Consider the following 19,435-nt stretch of genomic DNA (forward strand, 5'->3'; position numbering starts at 1 on the left):
GCTGGATGACAAGTCATCATGAAACACAGAACTCAAAGGGCAACATTATGAAATGGAGACGCAGGGCACCACCACTCCCTTCTCTTCCTCCATAAATGGCAACGATGATATAAATAACATTGAGCTAATTATACCCTGTGTCATATAAAAGCCACTCCTGCAATTCCCAACAAGGAGTTCACTTACAGTGTGGATAGTGGGAGACATGGTATCGACTTCATCCTCATCAGACAGGTCAGCTATGTTCACTGAATTCAGGTCAGCAATGTCATCGATGTCCTCCTCACCAGTCAGTGTTGTGAGGGTGTTGCCCAGGGCATTGAGCCTCTTGCCGATGTTAGGGTCCATGTGGACATCGATCCCACACATCTTCCACAGCACGTTGAGAGTCCAGGTCCCAGCACTACTGCTATCTGTTCAGGTGAAGAAGGGACATTTATGGAAATACTGACTACAGGAATTTAAATAATCCTACGTGTAAGTAATAAAGTACATGCTGGCCACATATTGTAATTAGCATTTTTCACCTAAATCTGTCATAAAAATTAGGCTATTTATGCATAATTTCCATTACCTGTACAGTACTAAGTGCACACCTACTGTCTCCTCTGTAGAGCATCCTCCTTGATCCTGAAAAGTACAGATGTCCTCTTCTACCCCTAAACTGCCCTTCCATGGTGATATCAGGGACTGTCATGACCCTACTTCATTAGACAGAATTAATAGGTAATTAGTTTAGGTAAATGTCAAAGCTGGAAAAAGAAAAATCTTTTCTGAGCTTGAGCTCTCTAATGACTGAGAGTGGAGAATGGAGGTTATCAGTTTAAAAAAAAAATGATAAAAAAGAAATGAGGCAGCCAGAGAGCAAGAGCAAGAGCTAGAGCAAGCTATATGACAGCTGGATCTAAGTCCCAGCAGTTTCTGAAGGTCTTTGAATTGACCGCATTAATTCTCTACCCTGAGATGGCAGATGGCAATTCCTAAACTTAATTGTAATCTGCAAATATCCTTTTGATAAGCTCCCCTCTTGGTTCAGGTAGTTCGAGTGGGCTGTGGTCACTTGTGGCTACGAGTCCAGACAAATGTGTGTGCGTGTTGAGTGCGTGCGCTTCTGTGATCACCCTTTCCTCCTGAGAGTGCTACTGGAAGGTTCCTAACTTCCAGTTCTGAAGTCACTTACTCAGGATCAGCACTGAGGCTAAGGCTGGGGAGGACAACAGGACATAGCACCCAAAAAAGGCAAAGCTACTAACCCATCAGTTTCCACCTCTTCAACATTTTAAGGGCCCTTAAATAAACATCTACCTTTAAGTTCATCCTGCCCAACTTTATGAAAAGAGAAATAAAAACATACACACTTTACATGACATATGTAGCAAAAGTAATACTGATTATGAACCTACCAGCTGCTGCTTGTCCTGTGGTCCTTGAGCACACTTCATAGGTACCATCTGGAACTACACCTACAAAAAGACCCCAAAATAGTTTTCAGTAAAAATGAGCCTGTGATTAAACAGCATATCCAATGACTGAGCCCTGTGGGTTCAGTCCCTCATCTGTGGGATGGAGGGCTCCTGAAATGTTGCAGCAGACCTATTCCACAACCGACCTGCAGCTGCACATGATTTCCTCCTCAGAGTCACAACATGTGGTGGGCTCTGAGAGTCTAGATGGCTTTCCACCAACATCCAGGATGCCAAGACAGTCTGTGCCAGCATAAATCAATGGTACCTTCAGAATGCAAACGATTTAAACATGACTTTTAAACAGCAGAACTCCTGTATTAGGTCAAAGACATGATCCTTCAGTTTGTCTTCTTTTTATGAGAGAAAATGACTGCCATGATGCCAATCTCAAGGTCATGGAGCTACTCTTTTAAGATATCTGATTCCAACTAGGAAATATTTAATATCACCTATCTTTAATCTGTTAACTTAAAAGAGAGGTTGGATAGATTCAACAGTTTTCAACCATAAAGGACATATTATGCTTGAAAATTTTTTTAACAAAGTAAACTCTAAAGATAGAATTAAGGCCTTTCTTAGTAATCCTTATTAGAAACTGAATGTCAATCTAAACTTCAGAGTACACAGTCTAAAACGAAATGTCCTCTTATGACTCCTTTTGGATCCTAAATTGGAATTCAAGTGTTTACTTGCCATTTGTTTTCTATGAACTTTGGTATTGAATTTGACATTCCTTAAATTTTTTCAAAATAGAAAAATCTTAACTTAGACATGCTACAATTCAGTTAGTCAGAAAGGGTCTACTTATTATTAAATGACAATTTATATTATGTCTTTAAAAAATATTACTAATAACTTTACAATCTATATTTTTGAACCATATACTACCTGTGTCTCACATATAAATTCTACATTAAGAAAATCCTAGATTTGGCTTTCAGGTAAAGATTTGCTTAATTTTACTTCTATATTCTACAGGTACAAATCAGAATTTACATTAACCTTTCAAATCCAAGAATGCTAGAATGAAAACAAAACCCTTTGAAATGTTAACAACATAACGGAGGCCACATGAAATTAAGAAGAGGTAAATAAAAAAGGGCATAGAAAACTTTAGGAAGTCCTATCCCAAGAAGTGGCAGATTATTTTTTAAAAAATTGTATAAATTCACAGGACACAGAGCCATGGTGAACTTATTAATAAGGAGTATTTGGTATCAAGTCTTAGAAACCTGAAGTATTTCAAAAAAATTCCATGGTTAACCTATGAATTATCTAAATGCAAAATACCTAAAGTGATTCAGGACATACTACCCCAAAATATGGTAGCGGTGTACACTGACTACTCCAAGCTGAAGGGATCTGAGCACCTGCCAATATAGAAGTGCTCTGCTTTTCCTCTACAGCAGGTCAGCAGTCATGGGGAGGTCCCTCCCTACCCCTGCAGGAAGGCTCTTGTCTCTGGAGGCAAAGATAGGGACACAGAGAGGACTGTGCACACAGGGGCCCTGCTGAGCTCTCTGTCTATCAAGCCAAGTTCATTCAATCTACCACAAGAACACTCAGGGTTAGCCATTTCTTTGGGTCTTCATTTCCTTATAAAGGCTCCCATGTTGCATAGAACTTACATTAATACATTTCTATGCTTTCTGTCATTAGTCTGTCTTTTGTTATAGGGGCTCAGCAGAAAACCTAAATGGGTAGAAGGAAAGATAACTTTCTTTCCCTACACATCAAAACCAAGAATTTCACCTGTGATTTTATCTAAGTCTGAGTCAATATTGAATGCAGAACTGCAATTATTAGCATAAAAATGAGAAGTTTCCCCATTCCTCAAAAAAAAAAAAAAAATACAGATCTGGAAAGATTTTCCACCAGTTAAAGATGTGGGAGTCCAAAGCATAAATGAGGATGGCATATCACCTAAAAAGTAAGTACTGCCTGACTTACAAGATTGGCTGGGGATTTTATTCACAGTCCTCTAATTTTCTCAAGTGTAATTTTTTTCATTATCAAGACTAATGATGCTATACTAACTCTGCTGCAATATAATTTGAAATATTAAAATAGACAACAAATAAATAACTAGCCTACAACACAGCACTAGTTATATACAAGCTGGAATATGATGGAATTGGAGAAATTCATATATCACACTATATTCCTAAAAATTTGGATGTACAGATTTATTCGCATCAATATGGATCAAGGTCTCCTAGTCTTGGAAATGTACAACCTGCTCTGTGTTTTATGAGCTGGGTCTCATACAGTTATTGCTATCTTTCAAAACTCCGAAGGAACAAAGAGGTTTTATTTGGCTGCATTCATGGATGGACACCAGAAGACTCAAATGTCATACCACAAAAGGAATGCTAGGTTGGTTTATTTACCCAACTACTTTTCACAAATACATTTTGTCACCTTTCATTAGAAATAGCCCTTATTTCACAAAGTCAAAAACCATTTCTATACTTAGACATTTCTTTATTAAAAAAAATAAAGACTCTGTTTTATTTTTTAAAACTCTAAACCTTACATAGAATATGAAAGACACTCACAGGCATTCATTACCAGATCCCCACGGATTTCTGGTTTCCAGTCATCCCACGATGTCTCAAAGCCATCAGCAAAACGAAGGCAGAAGTTTTTGAAATGCCCTTTGCTAACCAAGGACTCTGAAGAGCAAGCAGTGATGAGAGTGCTTTCGATGGTCAATACTAAGGCCGAACCAGTGTCCAGGTCCCCAGTGTGATTAGACTGCGAAAGACATTCAAGAAAAAGTAAGACAAAGGTGATGATTTTTAAATTCAGAAATCTTCAGATCTTTATCACCTCAGATTAGGCTCCGACTTCCTTAACAAGACTCCTAAAGCACAAGAAATAAAATCCAGAATTAATAAATGGGATGGACTCAAACTAAAAAGCTGCTTCTCTCAGCAAAAGAAACAATCAATGAGGTGAATAGAGAGCCTACACTTTTGGGAGAAATTTTTGCCACATGCATGTCAGATACAGCACTAATTTCCAGGATATAAAAAGAAGTAAAACAATCAATCAAACAAACAAACAAAAAAAACCTCAACATAACAACAACAACAAAAAACCAGTCCATAAATGGGCTAACAAACTGAATACATACTTCTCAGAAGAAGATATACAATCGATCAACAAATATATGACAAAATGTTCAACATCTCTAGCAATCATAGAAATGCAAATCAAAACTAAGATTTCATCTCACGCCAGTGGAATGGCAGCTAATAAGTGTTGGTGAGGATGTGGGGGAAAAGGCACACTCATACAGTGCTGGCGGGACTGCAAATTGGTGCAGCCAGTATGGAGACTGCTTAGAAAACTTGAAATGAAACCACCATTTGACCCAGCTATCCCATTCCTTGGTCTACACACAAAGGACTTAAAATCAGCATGCTATAGTTAATGCAGCCACATCAATGTTTGTAGCAGCTCAATTCACAATAGCTAAACTGTGGAAACAGCCTAGATGCCCTTCAATAGATGAATGCATGTATATACACAATGGAATATTACTTGGCTTTAAAAGAAAACAAAAATTATGGCATTTGCGGGTAAATGGATGGAGCTGGAGAATATCATGCTAAGTGAAGTGAGCCAATCCCCAAAAAACCAACAGCTGAACGTTCTCTCTGATAAGTAGATGATGATCTCCGATCGGGAGTGGGGATGGAGAAACTAACGGGGCAAAGGGGAGCTAAGGGTGGGGAGGGTGCATGGGGGCAGGAAAAATGGTGGAATGAGATGGACATCATTACCCTAGGTACATGTATGACTGCACATATGGTGCGACGCTACATGGTGTACAACCAGAGAGTGAAAAGTTATGCTGCAATTGTGTACAATGAATCAAAATGCATTCTGTTCTCATATATGCTTAATTTAATTGATTAATTAATAACTTTTTAAAAAAGTAAACCCCAAGGGGGAAATATCTGAAAGCCTTAAAAAAAAAGGCATAGAGAGCTCAGTTAATTGCCCAAGTCCTACCCCCTTTACCTGACAAAATCTACTTCCAACCTATGATGTCTTTTGCATTGAAATCAGTCACTTTTCACTCCTTTGTATATATAGAAAAGAGCTCACTGCAACGTGCTTTGATTTTCAGTACATAAATTGTTTGATTCACTTAAAATGTAATGTTATTGCATGAAATTAACTTATTATAAACTTAATTGCACATATATTGTCTGTTACACATAAACAGATATATAAAATAGAATTATTAAATGTGTTCAATAATATTACACCACTTAATACTCAGTAAAACTTATTTTTAAAATGAAGAAATAATAATATAGATGAAAATCTAGAAAGAGTCAAGTCCAGAAATACTTATTATAAAGCATCCTACAAAGATAACTTCCAAAAATTAAATGGTTACTGCCGGATATAGTGGCCTATGCCAGAGATCCCAGTGACCTAGAAGGCCAAGAAGGGAGAATTGCAAGTTTGAGGCCAGAATCAGCAACTCAGACCCTCAGCAGCTTACTGAGAACATAGAAAAATAAAAGAGTTGGGGATTTAACGAAGTGGTAAAATGCCCCCCCACCCCGTTCAATTCCCAGTCAATAAAAGAGAATAAAATTATGGTATCTGCCGGTAAATGGATGGAGTTGGAGAAGATAATGCTAAGTGAAGTTAGCCAATCCCAAAAAAACAAATGCCGAATGTTTTCTCTGATATAAAGAGACTGACTCATTGTGGGGTAGGGAGAGGGAGTATGGGAGGAATAGATGGACTCTAGATAGGGCAGAGAAGTGGGAGGGGAAGGGAGGGGGCAGGGGGTTAGCAATGATGGTGGAATGTGATGGACATCATTATACAAAGTACATGTATGAAGACATGAATTGGTGACAACATACTTTATATACAAACAGAGAGATGAAAACTTGTGCTCTATATGTGTAATAAGAACTGTAATGTATTCTGCTGTGATATATAAATTTTTAAAAACTAATTAAAAAAAACCAAATTAAATAAATTAATAATTGATGGATGGAAATGCATCTGCCATGTTCTTTTTTTCTTTTAATGTGCAAAGTTCTAATATATATACGTGGCCGCTCTTTTATTTGTTGGGAGCACTCTTTTACACCCACTCCTGGTGTGTACAGCCTGAGCTCTTCTGTCCCTCATGCCATTTAAAAAACTACCGTATTTCATAAGTCAGACCCGGAAAGTCCAGGGTCCAATGTTTTCTCTCAAAGATGGGTAACTCCTTTCTTTCTTTGAAAAATAAGAAAAATAGAGGGGTGGGGACCCAGTGAAAACAGAGGAACAATCAGAGGAGTAGAGGAGGGGACTGAGCAGGAGGGAGGAGGGACAGGAAAAGGGAGGAATGCTGGCATGAAACTGACCAAGCTATCCTATGCACACACATGAACACACCACAGCGAATTTCACCTTTATGGATGTCTATAATGTACTAATTTAAAAAAATAAACTATAAATAAATGGGAGAAAGATCAGTAGCAGAGGAAGGGGAACAGGGAAGGAAGGAGGAAAGGAAAAGGGGAAGCACTGGGGACTGAATTAGAGCAAATTATATTCCATGCTTGTTATGTCAAAATGAACCTCAATATTATGTATAACTATTATGCACTAATTAAGACCACTTAAAAAGTGATTACATTTCAGCTCCTAAACACAACATGTCAATGTTACCCATCTTTAGTCCAAAGTTTTTCTTAACACTATTGGCCAAACAGAATTCTAAAAGATACATTCATCCAACAGTGGTCATAAGTTATTTAAAGTAAATTAAATTATCATAGTAAATATAGATTTGATGGTTATAACTGTTACTTCCTGCCTGACAGGTGCTCAGAGCCTTTTCCCATTCATATACATGAATGTATTTCTGAGACTTAGTCCTAAAATTACAAAAAGAATATCCCTGCTTTATCCATATATACATATAACTTGGAAGTTTCATTACCATTAAACATTATACAGTTTAGAAGCATTTTGAAATTTTCTGCTCTATTATGGGTATGTATATGTGAATACACAAAGTATATTCACACCAATTCATGTCTTCATTCATATACTTTTGATAATAATATTCATCACATTAAATAATATTTTTAAATTTCCTTTGTTTCCATTTTATAAACAAGTCTAGAAAATTCCTTTGCTAAAAAAAAAAACAACAAAAAAAGATTCTAAAAACTATTTATAAAAGTGAAAATTTAGAATTATTAGATGGGTGTCAATTAATCACTATTCTGAAGCATATCCGAGTCCTTCAGGGAAGTCCTTTGTAATTCAGAGTACAAATGAATAAATGCTGAAGGAGTTCAGACTTACTTGATGACCATTAAACTCAAGCTGCAGACTGTTCTCCATTAAAAAGATACTGCTTTACTCAGTACTCTTAGAAATGGTTTGTTGAAATGCCCGGATTTTAGTCCTGAATAAAAGGCACATGACCTGACTCCTTGTACCTGAGCAGTGTTGGTGATAGGCAGGCAAATTCCCAGGTCATTCACAGTCAGCTGGAGAAAGAGAGTGCCAAAAGCCTGGGCTGATGTTTGCTGAATACCAGGCAGCATGTCTACCACTTCCTTTGTGGCCATGTGAATGTCCTTGTGCAAGGCCATTCGCTGTTCATTCCAGTTGTCATAGGCAGCCTTATAATTCAGCCAAAACAGCACAGCTTTTAAGAATTAAGGGAAAGCAGAAAGAAAAGTTAGATCAGTGCTGGTAAAGGTTTACTATGGTAAGTAAACCTCAACAGTTGCACAATCCTACTGAATAATAAAAATCACTCCCAGAAAACTATAGCTTTAAAATTAGAAAGAACCTAAGAGGATACGTCAACAATTTTTAACATATCCAATGAAAAAACGAAGCAGAAAGCAAGCAGCTGTATAATGGCAGTAGAAAGAAGAAAATCCAGGTCCATTCATTTGCTCTAGATTTGTATACTGCCCCTTACATGCAGGCCCTGGGTGGAATAACAGGTAGAAACAGACATGGTCCTTGAACTCATCTACAGGGCTTACTGTTACTACTTTTAAACACTCACTAAAAACAGAGGTACATAATGCTGGGAATACACATTAAAATAATTTAATTTAGAGAGAGAAGTCAAAGACAGTTTAAGTTTGTTAACAAGAGATCTTAAGAAAATTCTTCATTTCATGGCACTATATAGAAGGAGAAGTCTAAAAAGATAATAAAAATGGAGGGGCCAGAGAAATAGGAGGAAAAGGAAGAACTGTGCCACAGACACCAAGCATAGAAAGGACTTTGAGTTGTTGGTGAAAACTGACGAAAAAGCCTGGTGAAATGTGACATGAAAAACATGCATAGGATTTACCAAAACAGAATGCCATCCTAACACTGTTAAAAGGGCAATTCCCTAACAAACATCTCAGCACCAGTCTAAGAAGGCTACTACTGAATGAAATCTTACTTGGCTTCACAAATGGCTCATTGCCTGTTAAACACATTAAACATGCTTGCCAAATCCACACTAGTGAGACTCTACCTGTTCAGCCTTCTTTCCCATTATTTTTGTTTAAGAAAATCAATGCACTATTTTCCTAGACCCCAGTGCTCATATACATTTATTCATATTCTCTTCTGGCAAACGTACGCTTGTTCTTACAATAGGCCAGGAACCCTGCTAAGCCCTGGGACACAAAGGCACTCAAGAGCAGCTTTCCTCTCCTTGTTGGCCTGGAACAGCACAGCTTTCAAGAATTAAGGGGAGGCAGAAAGAAAAGTTAGATCAGTGCTGGTAAAGGTTTACTAAGGTAAGTAAACCTCAACAGTTGCACAATCCTACTGAATAACAAAAATCACTCCCAGAAAACTATAGCTTTAAAATTAGTGAAGAACCTGTTTCTTCTCTATGCACCACAGGAAGACTTCCTCACACCTTAGAACATGCCATCTCTAACTCCAATTGTGTCCACTTTGGTCTCGACTTTCCACTGAACTAGGTTCCTTGAGGGCAGGGATCCTATTGTCTAAATGTAGATAGAATAAATGAGTAAATACAGTGCCAAAACATGTGAGTGTATTATTTATCTATACTAAAAATTTTAGTATTAAATTTCAGAAATCAGACACTTCTATTTATCCATATAAAGCAAAAAAAACTTTAAAATGTAAAATAAATTAAAAACTGAAGCATAAAGGCAAGAAGTTATTTTTGGACGTTCACCTTTCAGAATTAGGAGACATTTAGCTGTTGAGCATTCACATTGGTAAATCACAGATGATTTTTTAAAATTTGTTTTTAGTTGTAGATGGACATAATACCTTTATTTGATTATATATAACTTGGAAGTTTCATTACCATTTTTTAAAAATTTTTATTATTGGTTGTTCAAAACATTACATAGTTCTTGACATATCATATTCCATACATTTAATTCAAGTGGGTTATGAACTCCCATTTTTTACCCTGTATACAGATTGCAGAATCACATCGGTTACACATCCACTGTTTTGCATATTGCCATACTAGTGTCTGGTGTGTTCTGCCCTCTTTCCTATCCTCTACTATCACCCCTCCACTACCCTCCCCTCCCCTCCCATCTTCTCTCTCTACCCTATGCTAAGTGAAGCTAGCCAATCCCTAAAAAAACAAATGCCAAATGTCTTCTTTGATATAAGGAGAACAACTAAGAACAGAGCAGGGAGGAAGAGCATGAGAAGATTAACATTAAAAAGGGACGAGAGGTGGGAGGGAAAGGGAGAGAGAAGGGAAATTGCATGGAAATGGAAGGAGACCCTTATTGTTATACAAAATTACATACAAGAGGAAGTGAGGAGAAAGGGGAAAAAAAGGGGGGGGGAATGAATTACCATTAAACATTACACAGTTTAGAAGCATTTTGGAATTTTCTGCTCTATTATGGGTATGTATATGTGAATACACAAAGTATATTCATACCAAGTCATATCTTCATTCATATACTTTGGATAATAATGTTCATCACATTAAATAATATTTTAAAATTTCCTTTGTTTCCATTTGATAAACAAGTCTAAAAAATTTCTTTGCTAAAAAAAGATTCTAAAAACTGTAAAAGTAAAAATTTAGAATTATTAGATGGGTGTCAATTTATCACTGTTCTGAAGCATATCAGAATGCTTCAGGGAAGTCCTTTGAAATTCAGATTATCAATGAATAAAGGCTGAAGGAGTTTTTTAAGATGCTGATGGACCTTTATTTTATTCGTTTATTTATACATGGTGTTCAGAATTGAGCCCACTGCCTCACACATGCTAGGCGAGCGCTCTACCACTGAGCCACACCCCTAGTTCACACAGATCATTTTTATTGAGCATCATCAAAATATTTCTATGATAGCAATCACTAACTCAATCTCACCTCTATCAAAGGCCACAGGTTGGGCATAAACAATTGGTCTGTTCAAAGTAATGAGCACGGCTTCTCTATCTGAAGAACCACTGATTTCTTCTCGAAGGGCATTCCTTAATCCAATTCTAGTTTTAAAATAGGCAACTTGATGAAAATCAGAACCAGCTTCCTCATAAACCTAAAACAAATTTAAAGCTCAGTAAAATCAAATAATTAAAAATGTTTTAATAAAACTAAACATCATTATTGATATTGTGCCCCAAAAGAACTTATAGTACATTTTTCTCAATTTCATCAATGATACAGTCCTTATCTTTGGTATATTTGAATGCTTGTGAAATTAATACACAGCATGAATAGCCACACAGGAGGTAATTAGGCTGGGGGTATGGCTCAGTGGTAGAGCACTTGACCAGCATGCATAAGGCCCTGGGTTAACACTGCAAGGAAAAAGCAAAAGGAAATACAAAGTCATGAAGTTCATACAAAAGCTAGGATGAGGTTCATACTCCGAATAGCATATATTAAATGTCTCAAAATAATCAGACACTCTTGCTCCCAAAACATATTTCCATTTGAAAAAAATGTTTTTCTAGAAACAAAATGTTTCTGTTCATTTTTTCCTCCACATAATCCTGAATGTAGCCATTCAATTTTCAAACTGTGGTTGGCATTTTTAAATTGGTCATTCAAATCAAAGAGGTGGAAAATGGTTAAAATGGACATAATTTTCAGCAAAAATAAAACAAATCAATATCTCCAATAAGCATCAAAGCAATTTTCATCAAATAAAAAATCTGAGTAACTGATCTTTTAAAAATAATTTTCCTATCCAACATTACTATATGTAAAAATATTCTCAGGGTAAACTATAAACTTGCAAACACTGAGGTACTAATTTTATAACAAACATTGAAATAAAAAATGTTTAACAAACTAAAAAAGAGAGAAATATGTATGAAGATACTAAGATTCAATTTCATGTGACTACACTTGCAGCAATATACTTTCCACAATACTTGATGAAACACCACAGAAAAATTGTAGGCCTTTAAAATGAGTTAAAAAATAAGAAAGCCTTCATTAGAATTTACAATCAGAAATTGTAGAGAATTATCTAAATATATTTATAAATACAGTCATACATAAGTTAAAGTAGTCCCAACTGATATGCAAAAGTCAAAGGCCACAGTACTAATACCAATAATATGTACGCACCTGATGTTTGACAATTTGTCCTAATGCCAGATTTAAATCCACTTGACATTTACCAAACAATTTCAGATAGCTACTACTTCCTGGTGAAGCTTTAGTTTGAAGTCGGTTAGATAGCTCTAGTTCAATCAGTCCAGTTTCGAATCTCACAGCTCTCATTGATGGAGTTGTGGCTGTTACTTGGATACCCTAGAAGATTATATGTTATGGGGCAGAGGGAAAAGAATCTTAAATCAATAATGTAGTAGACTCACTCAAATGCAATCTTTCAATATCTGATAGATAAAACAGTGGTGATCTAAAAAAACGTACAGGATCTGTCCAAGGAGCTGATAAGCCAGCAACATTCTTTTTTTGTTGTTTTATTTTTATTTTTTGGTACCAGGGATTAAACTCAGAGGCATTTGACCACTGAGCCATCCCCAGCCCTATTTTGTACTTTATTTAGAGACAGAGTCTCACTGAGTTGCTTAGTGTCTCACCATTGCTAAGGATGGCTGTTAACTTGAGATCTTCTTGCCCCACCTCCAGCAACATTCCTTAATTTCTCATGTCAGTAAGATTTTTTGAGTTATTAAATTTCATTATAGTATTTTCTATTTAAAATTTAGAGAGTTCATTAATATATTAAAATTAAATAAGTATTTGGTAAGAATAATTTTTAAGAATACTAATATTTTAACTGTTGGAAATATTAGGGTTCCAATTAAAGTCTTTTTTCCTCCCCTATGTAGGGGACTGAACCCTTGACCTCATGCAGGGTCGGAATGCATTCTATCCCTACAGTATTACTGTTAATTGAATAAGTATACAGACTATCTCTTGGAGAATAAATTACAACTATATAAACTAGAAAAATCAAATGTTGATCAGAAGAGGGTAATTAAGTTTGTTACAACTGTAGAACAAATAATACAACTGTTCAGGAAGATAAATTTGATCTAAAAATTCTATTATGGATAGATACCCAAAGTTTTTAAAAATAGATAAATATGTACATATATAAAAATACTAATAGAGGGAGTGAGGATAGAGCGCAGTGGTAGAATGCTTGCTTAGCATGTGTGAGGCCGGGAGTTCAATCCCTAGCACTGCAAAACACAAAACAAAACAAAAAAAACAGCAGGAAAAAGTCCTAGAGAATATTCAAACAATCATTAAACCCTTTTTCTGAGTTAATATTATTATTATTATTACATGGTTTATTTTATTTTCAATTTGGTAATTTACGTATTAAATAAATTTTTGTGAAAAGCATATATTAAGTAATACAGCACTTCTAAAAGTACCACTATAATTTAAATTTACCTTAAACTGCAAGTTCAGAGAATAGAGGAGAATTTTAGGCTTATCTCCATCTGCTGCTCCATCATGTTCGTTCCAGAGAGGAATAGGCTGCTCCCCACCTAAGAGAGATTAAGAAACTAAAGGTTTGGGTTACTTTTATCTACAAGGAAAAAAATACATCTGTATCTTGGGAGAATGGGTAGACAGGCTGGGCTTACCATGTCTCACTCCCTCATTTCATTCAAATGTGCCTCTTCCTATTGCCACATCATTCGGAAATCTTGCACTCCCTCATTTCAGCGGATGGTGTTTACTTTCCATTGCTTTTCTCTAAACACTAAATCCTGAGGCTCAGCTTTCCACTGAATTCTAAATGACAACCCACCCGGTCATTGTTCCCTGAACTCCCTTTTCTATAACGATTTTGGCAATTCACTCCTATCTGCTCTCAGTCATTTCCTGCCTTCTCAACTAAGCACATACCTCCATCAACCCTGCCACCTAGACAGAATGAGTTGATCTGAGTGCTTATCATGTGCCAAGTGCTCTTCATAGTCCCTTGTTGCATATCAGCTCATTCAAAGCCTCCTTGATGCATCCGTTCTCATGTGACATGTGTCAAAAACTCACACTTCTGTTATATAGTTTTTTTTCTTGACTTCTACCTGTTACCTCATCAACTGGACTAAGTTCCTCAGAGAAGGGACCATCTATCTTCAGATTCCAGCAAGCAGTAACTGAATGGACCCTCCCTCTTTTTCCTCAACACAGTTAGACACCAGTGCTGCTTGTTGATCCAACTCTCCACTTTCTGTCTTTTCTCCAACACTCCTCACAACTAGTGGCGTGTCTTCACAATTTCCTTCATACTCCCACAATTCTTTTCTTAAGCCAGCAAATAAATATATCATTCTCTCCCAGTTTCTTGCAATTTTTCCTCACGGTCTCATTTTCTTTTGAAATGTACTCAACTATCAAAAGTAAAACATACTCAAACCTCAGTTCAAATCATTCCTTCGCCATTAGGGCCTCAATGATAAGCCCTCTCCCATGAAGTGTTCTTTCCCCTTCATACCTTTAACACTTTCTCTCTCGTTCATTCACACTTTGTATTAGCACATGTAAAAACATCTAATCTTCCCAACAAGGTACAAGTTCCCTAAAGCCTGCTAAATGTCTTATCCACATTTGTAACTTCCTCATCATCTTGCTTAGGGCTATAAGTTTTTCAAGCTTTGAGTAAGTAACTACTGAATCAGTTAACTGTTTCTCTTAGATGTAATTTGTCAAGATAATTTGGGCTGGGGGTGTAGCTCAGTTGGTAGAGTGCTTGCTTCACATGCACAAGGCCCTGTGTTCTATCTCCAGCACCACCCCCCCACACACACACAGAGACACAAGATAATTTATATGGAGTCAAAATTTCCACTTGGAATTATATAATGAATTAAGTCATGAGAGAAAAATAGTAAACAGAATAATAGCTAAATTTTGAGGATTTTTAAGAACATTTTTACTAAACACTGTTCAACAAACAGGTGATACCAGCCAGGAAAGTTCTCAGCTTCTCCTGTGGCTCTGCAGACAGGGCTTGCTCAGGTTGATATAATCATGAGATGCAGCAAACATACAACAGGCGCTTACTTTGAAAACTGGCTGTTTTTTGTTTGCTCCATGAAATAAAGAATAACTGGTACTTTCCCTATGTAAGTAGTAAGAATAAAATTCCAAAGAAAATTTGCTTTTACAATCAATTGATGGATCTATCTAATTTTGCTCCTGTTCTGCCTGTTAGTTGCAGAGCAGGCTGAACAAATGTTAGCTTCAGGGTGGGCTGAACACTCGACCCCCATCCATCTGGTTCCTAATCACGTGTTTGCCTCAAGGCTGAACACTCAACCCCACTCAAGGCTGGACTCTCAACCCGTACCTGTCTGGTGCAATGGAGACCCACATCTGACCCCTGCCCCATCTGCCTAAGGGCAGAAGATGACACTTTTAGCAACCACTGTATGATCCAATCACTGCACACCAATAAGGCAGCTTGCAGACCCAGAGACCCCATTAGATTTTGGCTATAAAAACTCTCTCCTGCCAGAACTCTTTCTTTTCTCACTTTCTCTCTCTTGCGCTTTGCTCTACATCCTTCCCTCTCTCTTTCTCTCTCTCTCTTTCTTTCTTTCTGTTTCCCTTCCCTGTTGATCAGATACCACCACAATAAAGATCTCTTGGTTGCTCCGAGGATCATGGTCACTTTCCTTTCACTGCCAATCAAGTTTTATTTCAAAACTGCATCTGTACTAGAGGATACTAGATCATCTTACCAGAAACTTTTTGTATTACTTCATTGACTTCCTTCATGAACACTTTCTGTACAAACACCAAATGGTTCAGAAGATCAGTTGTGAGATTATGTTCAAAGGAACCAACCTGCCAAACAGAACCAGGGTATCAGATTAACAATAGACTAACAATACCATCTTAGTCTACACCTTTTCTTAAAACATCATCCAAAACTTACAAGAGATGATTAAATACATACTATTTGAGATCAATATATTGAAGAAAGATTTAAAATATTCAGAGTTTCTAATACTTTATTGGCCTAACACTGATATGGGCCACTCTCAAAATGTTATTTTTTTTAAACCAGTAATTAAGGTGCGAGAAATATTTTGAAAACAAAAAATATTCTAACTATATACCTTTTTCAAAATTAAAATTTTGCCTAGAGGAAGATTTTTAATGATTCATCTTTGTGATCTTAGAACCACAGACAAGCATCATTGTAAATAAATTTATTTATTCATACAGTGATGTATTGACTGTCTATCCCGTGTACCACATTAAGTGCTAAGGATACAATAATGAAAATTCTGCATCTCAGGATTATGCTTGAGTGAATTAGCAAACTGGAGATGCCAGAATTAAGTGCCCTATAATTAGTACAAGGCATTTAACTACTGGCAGGAATTAGCTAATTAACAGATTAAATAGAAAGCAGCCCATAATTGAAGTTGAGTATTATAGGAAAGAGTTTTAAACATCTCTATGATTAAGAAAAATGTTTCATCATTTGTCACTCTTGATAGGCCGAATATTTTGATCAAAAATTAAAAGAGCAAAATAGATTTGGCACTACGTTTTTTGTTTTGTGTTTTTGGTGATGCTGGGGATTGAACCCAGGGCCTCATGCATGCGAGGCAAGCACTATATCAATTGAGCTATATCCCTAGCCCAGTAGATTTGGCACTTTTAAGTGAGGAATTACAGAAAGCTTAATTGCTCTGGGCTAAGACAATCAATATTAATACCTAAGACTAATATTTCTATCAAAGAATCTAAACAGCTTTCTTAAAGAATTTTCAATCATATGAAAAACACATCCAAGTGCTTCTGAAACTTTTGCTTATACAGATACAAGCAAAAATGAAGATGATGATGATGTAATCAGGGATGCCATCTTTTATATGAGCTTAGTAAATCTTTCTCTAGGACTCTTTATCACTAATAATCACATATATTCATATGAATCGTGTAACCTCATTAAGGTTCCGTTTCCTAACTTGCAAAATTAGAACAAATATATCTACCTTACAGGGTTGATTTAAGGACTACAAAGTCAATAGATATAAAAATCTCTTGAATATTAGCTGCTAATTTGCCTTCAAGAAGCAAATATGCCATGAAAATAATGCCAAGATTGACATTAAACTCAATGTAAGAAATGTAAAATTCAAAGATGACTAGTATGTTTTAAAAAGCATGTTTCAATTAAACTACAGGGAAAGAGAAAAAAACAAGACATAGACATGCCTCTACCCATAATTTCATGGAGAAGGCTTCTGTGGAAACAAATGATTTCATGCTTAACCTTAAGGTTTGCAACCTTAAAAGTTGGATCAACACATATTTTGGTATATCTAAATCTTGAACTTGCAAATTACAAACAATAATAAAATTTAAAAGCAAACTTACTTCTGCCACACAACGTAGATAATTTCCCTGTAAGTAGTACCCTTGTTTAGAAGGCAGTTCATCTATACTCCACACCTGATCAGAGTAGCTGTCATGTTCTTCCATTATGTACTTCCCTGACATAGTAACAGGAGGAAGGTTAAGACTGGCAGAAGGAGGAATGGTTGACATATCTGTGGCTGAAACTTTTGAAGTAAAGCGCAATCTGTGATTTGGCAGCTCAAATGTAAACCTTGTCTGTGCACCTAAAAGAAATAAGAAAAGTTCTTGTTTGTGCAGGTGCTCACTGGCTCACCAACTCCTCGCCTTTGCAAAAGCGAATTCTAAGAAAAATGTAAGGACCTTTCATAGACCTTGAAATATATAAAAAGACATTTTAAGTTTGCTCATAAAATACTCCCTTATCTTTAAACATATGTATGGTTTCTACAGAGTCAATCAACAAGTAGTATTAAGCCTTTTAGTTGCCCAGTGTGATATCAGGTGCCAGAGAAACATCTATAAATGTTCTTTATATCAGAGAAGGCCAGAACAGAAAAAAATCTGCCCTATCACAGAGCACAGAGGAGTTATAATGAGAGAAACTAGTCCATTTTCCTTAAAGGAAAAAAAAAAACCCACATCCCCACAATGCTTCTTCATTCACAGACAACATTAGCAGTCGACAACGTGTCTCCTAATCCTGAATAAGTGTGGAAAGTAGTGAAAACTATCAAAAACCAAAACCAGTTAAACTAAACTAAACTCTGAGAACATTCATAGAGTTTCAAGTACAAATACATGTATCTTTGACCTTAAGAAATAAAGATATGATATGAATTTTCATTTACTGTTGCCTTAAACTTTAAATGAACTATGGTTGAAAAATAAATATAGAAATGTTACTTCGACCATTACTCAGCCTGCATGTCCCTAACTGCCCTGGAGGTCTATAAGGGCAGCAGAAGCCTACCACAATTGAGACTTGCTACTGCCCATTCAGTGTATGACATGTTTACATGTGTGCACTCCTGCAGACCAGCACAATCTAAGGGCATGCTTCCAACTGTCCCCACTCAGACATTACCACACAGCCCATGTGACCCACACAGACACCTAGTGTTCTCCCCTGAGCACATCCGCTACATCACAGGCCACATCCACTACAGTCACTACCCATACAACATTTACATGTGGAAAGAGCCATAAGCAGGAAAGCGCTCACTCACCCCCAGAAGCACCTGGAATGGCCCTGACCTCCTCCTGCTCAGCACTGCAGCCAGGCACACTCCTGACTTCTCACCTGCCAGCTGCAGGAGGGGGACCATCCACACCAACCACCTCCCTTGCTCACACAGTTGGATGAAGATGTGGAGCAGCTCAGACTGCAGCCATGGCCTATCCACCACTAGTGCACATGCTCTGCTACTGCTTTTGTCCTCCTATTCCATCTCAAAAGAATCTGGACTTCTTACCTGTCTGAATATTTGACAGTACATCACTTTGCTCTTAAAATATTTCCATTTTTCTAGTTGTAAACTGCCCTATCTGATTTCTGACTTGCTTCTCGTATTTCATGGTTGATTCAAATAAATGATGAAAACAAGTCTGACTACCAGTTATTAATGGCCTTCAATAATTGAAAGTCTAAGACTTCTGACTCTACTACATCTGGAAACTCACTTTACAGTGCTTCTGTTTCTGAAAATATGAAGGTCTAATTGGTTTTAGGAAAACTCCAAAACAACCAAAGCTTGAAATGCTAGGGGTAGGCATGCACACACTTTTCTAAATGCATGTATTCACATATGTATGTATTTGTGCTTTAAAAAATTAATTTATCGTGTGAACAGAATATTTAAATTCACCAATTATTCTTCAGAGACACTCAGCACACTAGGGGATGGAGCACATTTTCTTAATCTGATGGAGCAAATCTAGCAAACATGCACAGCAAATACGAACTCACTGGTGAAATGCTGGTTTCCTCAAACAATGGGAATAAGACTAACAAAAAATAAGGCAAGAAAAGGACATAAAAGACATAAAAGGCAGAGAGAAGTAATGAAGCGTATCACCTGCAAACAGTACCTCTGCCTAACAGAAAGCTCTTGGCGTTTTTTTTTTTTTT

The 19,435-nt window shown here is 36.7% G+C and overlaps 1 protein-coding gene across 1 annotated transcript in view; it reads right to left on the minus strand.

The window, feature by feature from the left end:
- The window catches only part of Bltp1 (bridge-like lipid transfer protein family member 1), a 197,207-nt gene that overhangs the window by 47,699 nt on the left and 130,073 nt on the right, over positions 1-19,435 (minus strand). Inside the window, exons 53-61 of the mRNA XM_078022155.1 lie at positions 17,326-17,570; positions 15,672-15,777; positions 13,369-13,466; positions 12,064-12,249; positions 10,855-11,023; positions 7,949-8,160; positions 4,025-4,223; positions 1,404-1,463; positions 187-413 (exon numbers count right to left, since the gene is read on the minus strand). Coding sequence (XP_077878281.1) covers positions 187-413; positions 1,404-1,463; positions 4,025-4,223; positions 7,949-8,160; positions 10,855-11,023; positions 12,064-12,249; positions 13,369-13,466; positions 15,672-15,777; positions 17,326-17,570 — 1,502 coding nt within the window. The remainder of the gene's footprint in view (positions 1-186; positions 414-1,403; positions 1,464-4,024; positions 4,224-7,948; positions 8,161-10,854; positions 11,024-12,063; positions 12,250-13,368; positions 13,467-15,671; positions 15,778-17,325; positions 17,571-19,435) is intronic.

This window comes from Ictidomys tridecemlineatus, chromosome 9, assembly GCF_052094955.1.
Source record: "Ictidomys tridecemlineatus isolate mIctTri1 chromosome 9, mIctTri1.hap1, whole genome shotgun sequence".
Classification (NCBI taxonomy): Eukaryota; Metazoa; Chordata; class Mammalia; order Rodentia; family Sciuridae; genus Ictidomys; species Ictidomys tridecemlineatus.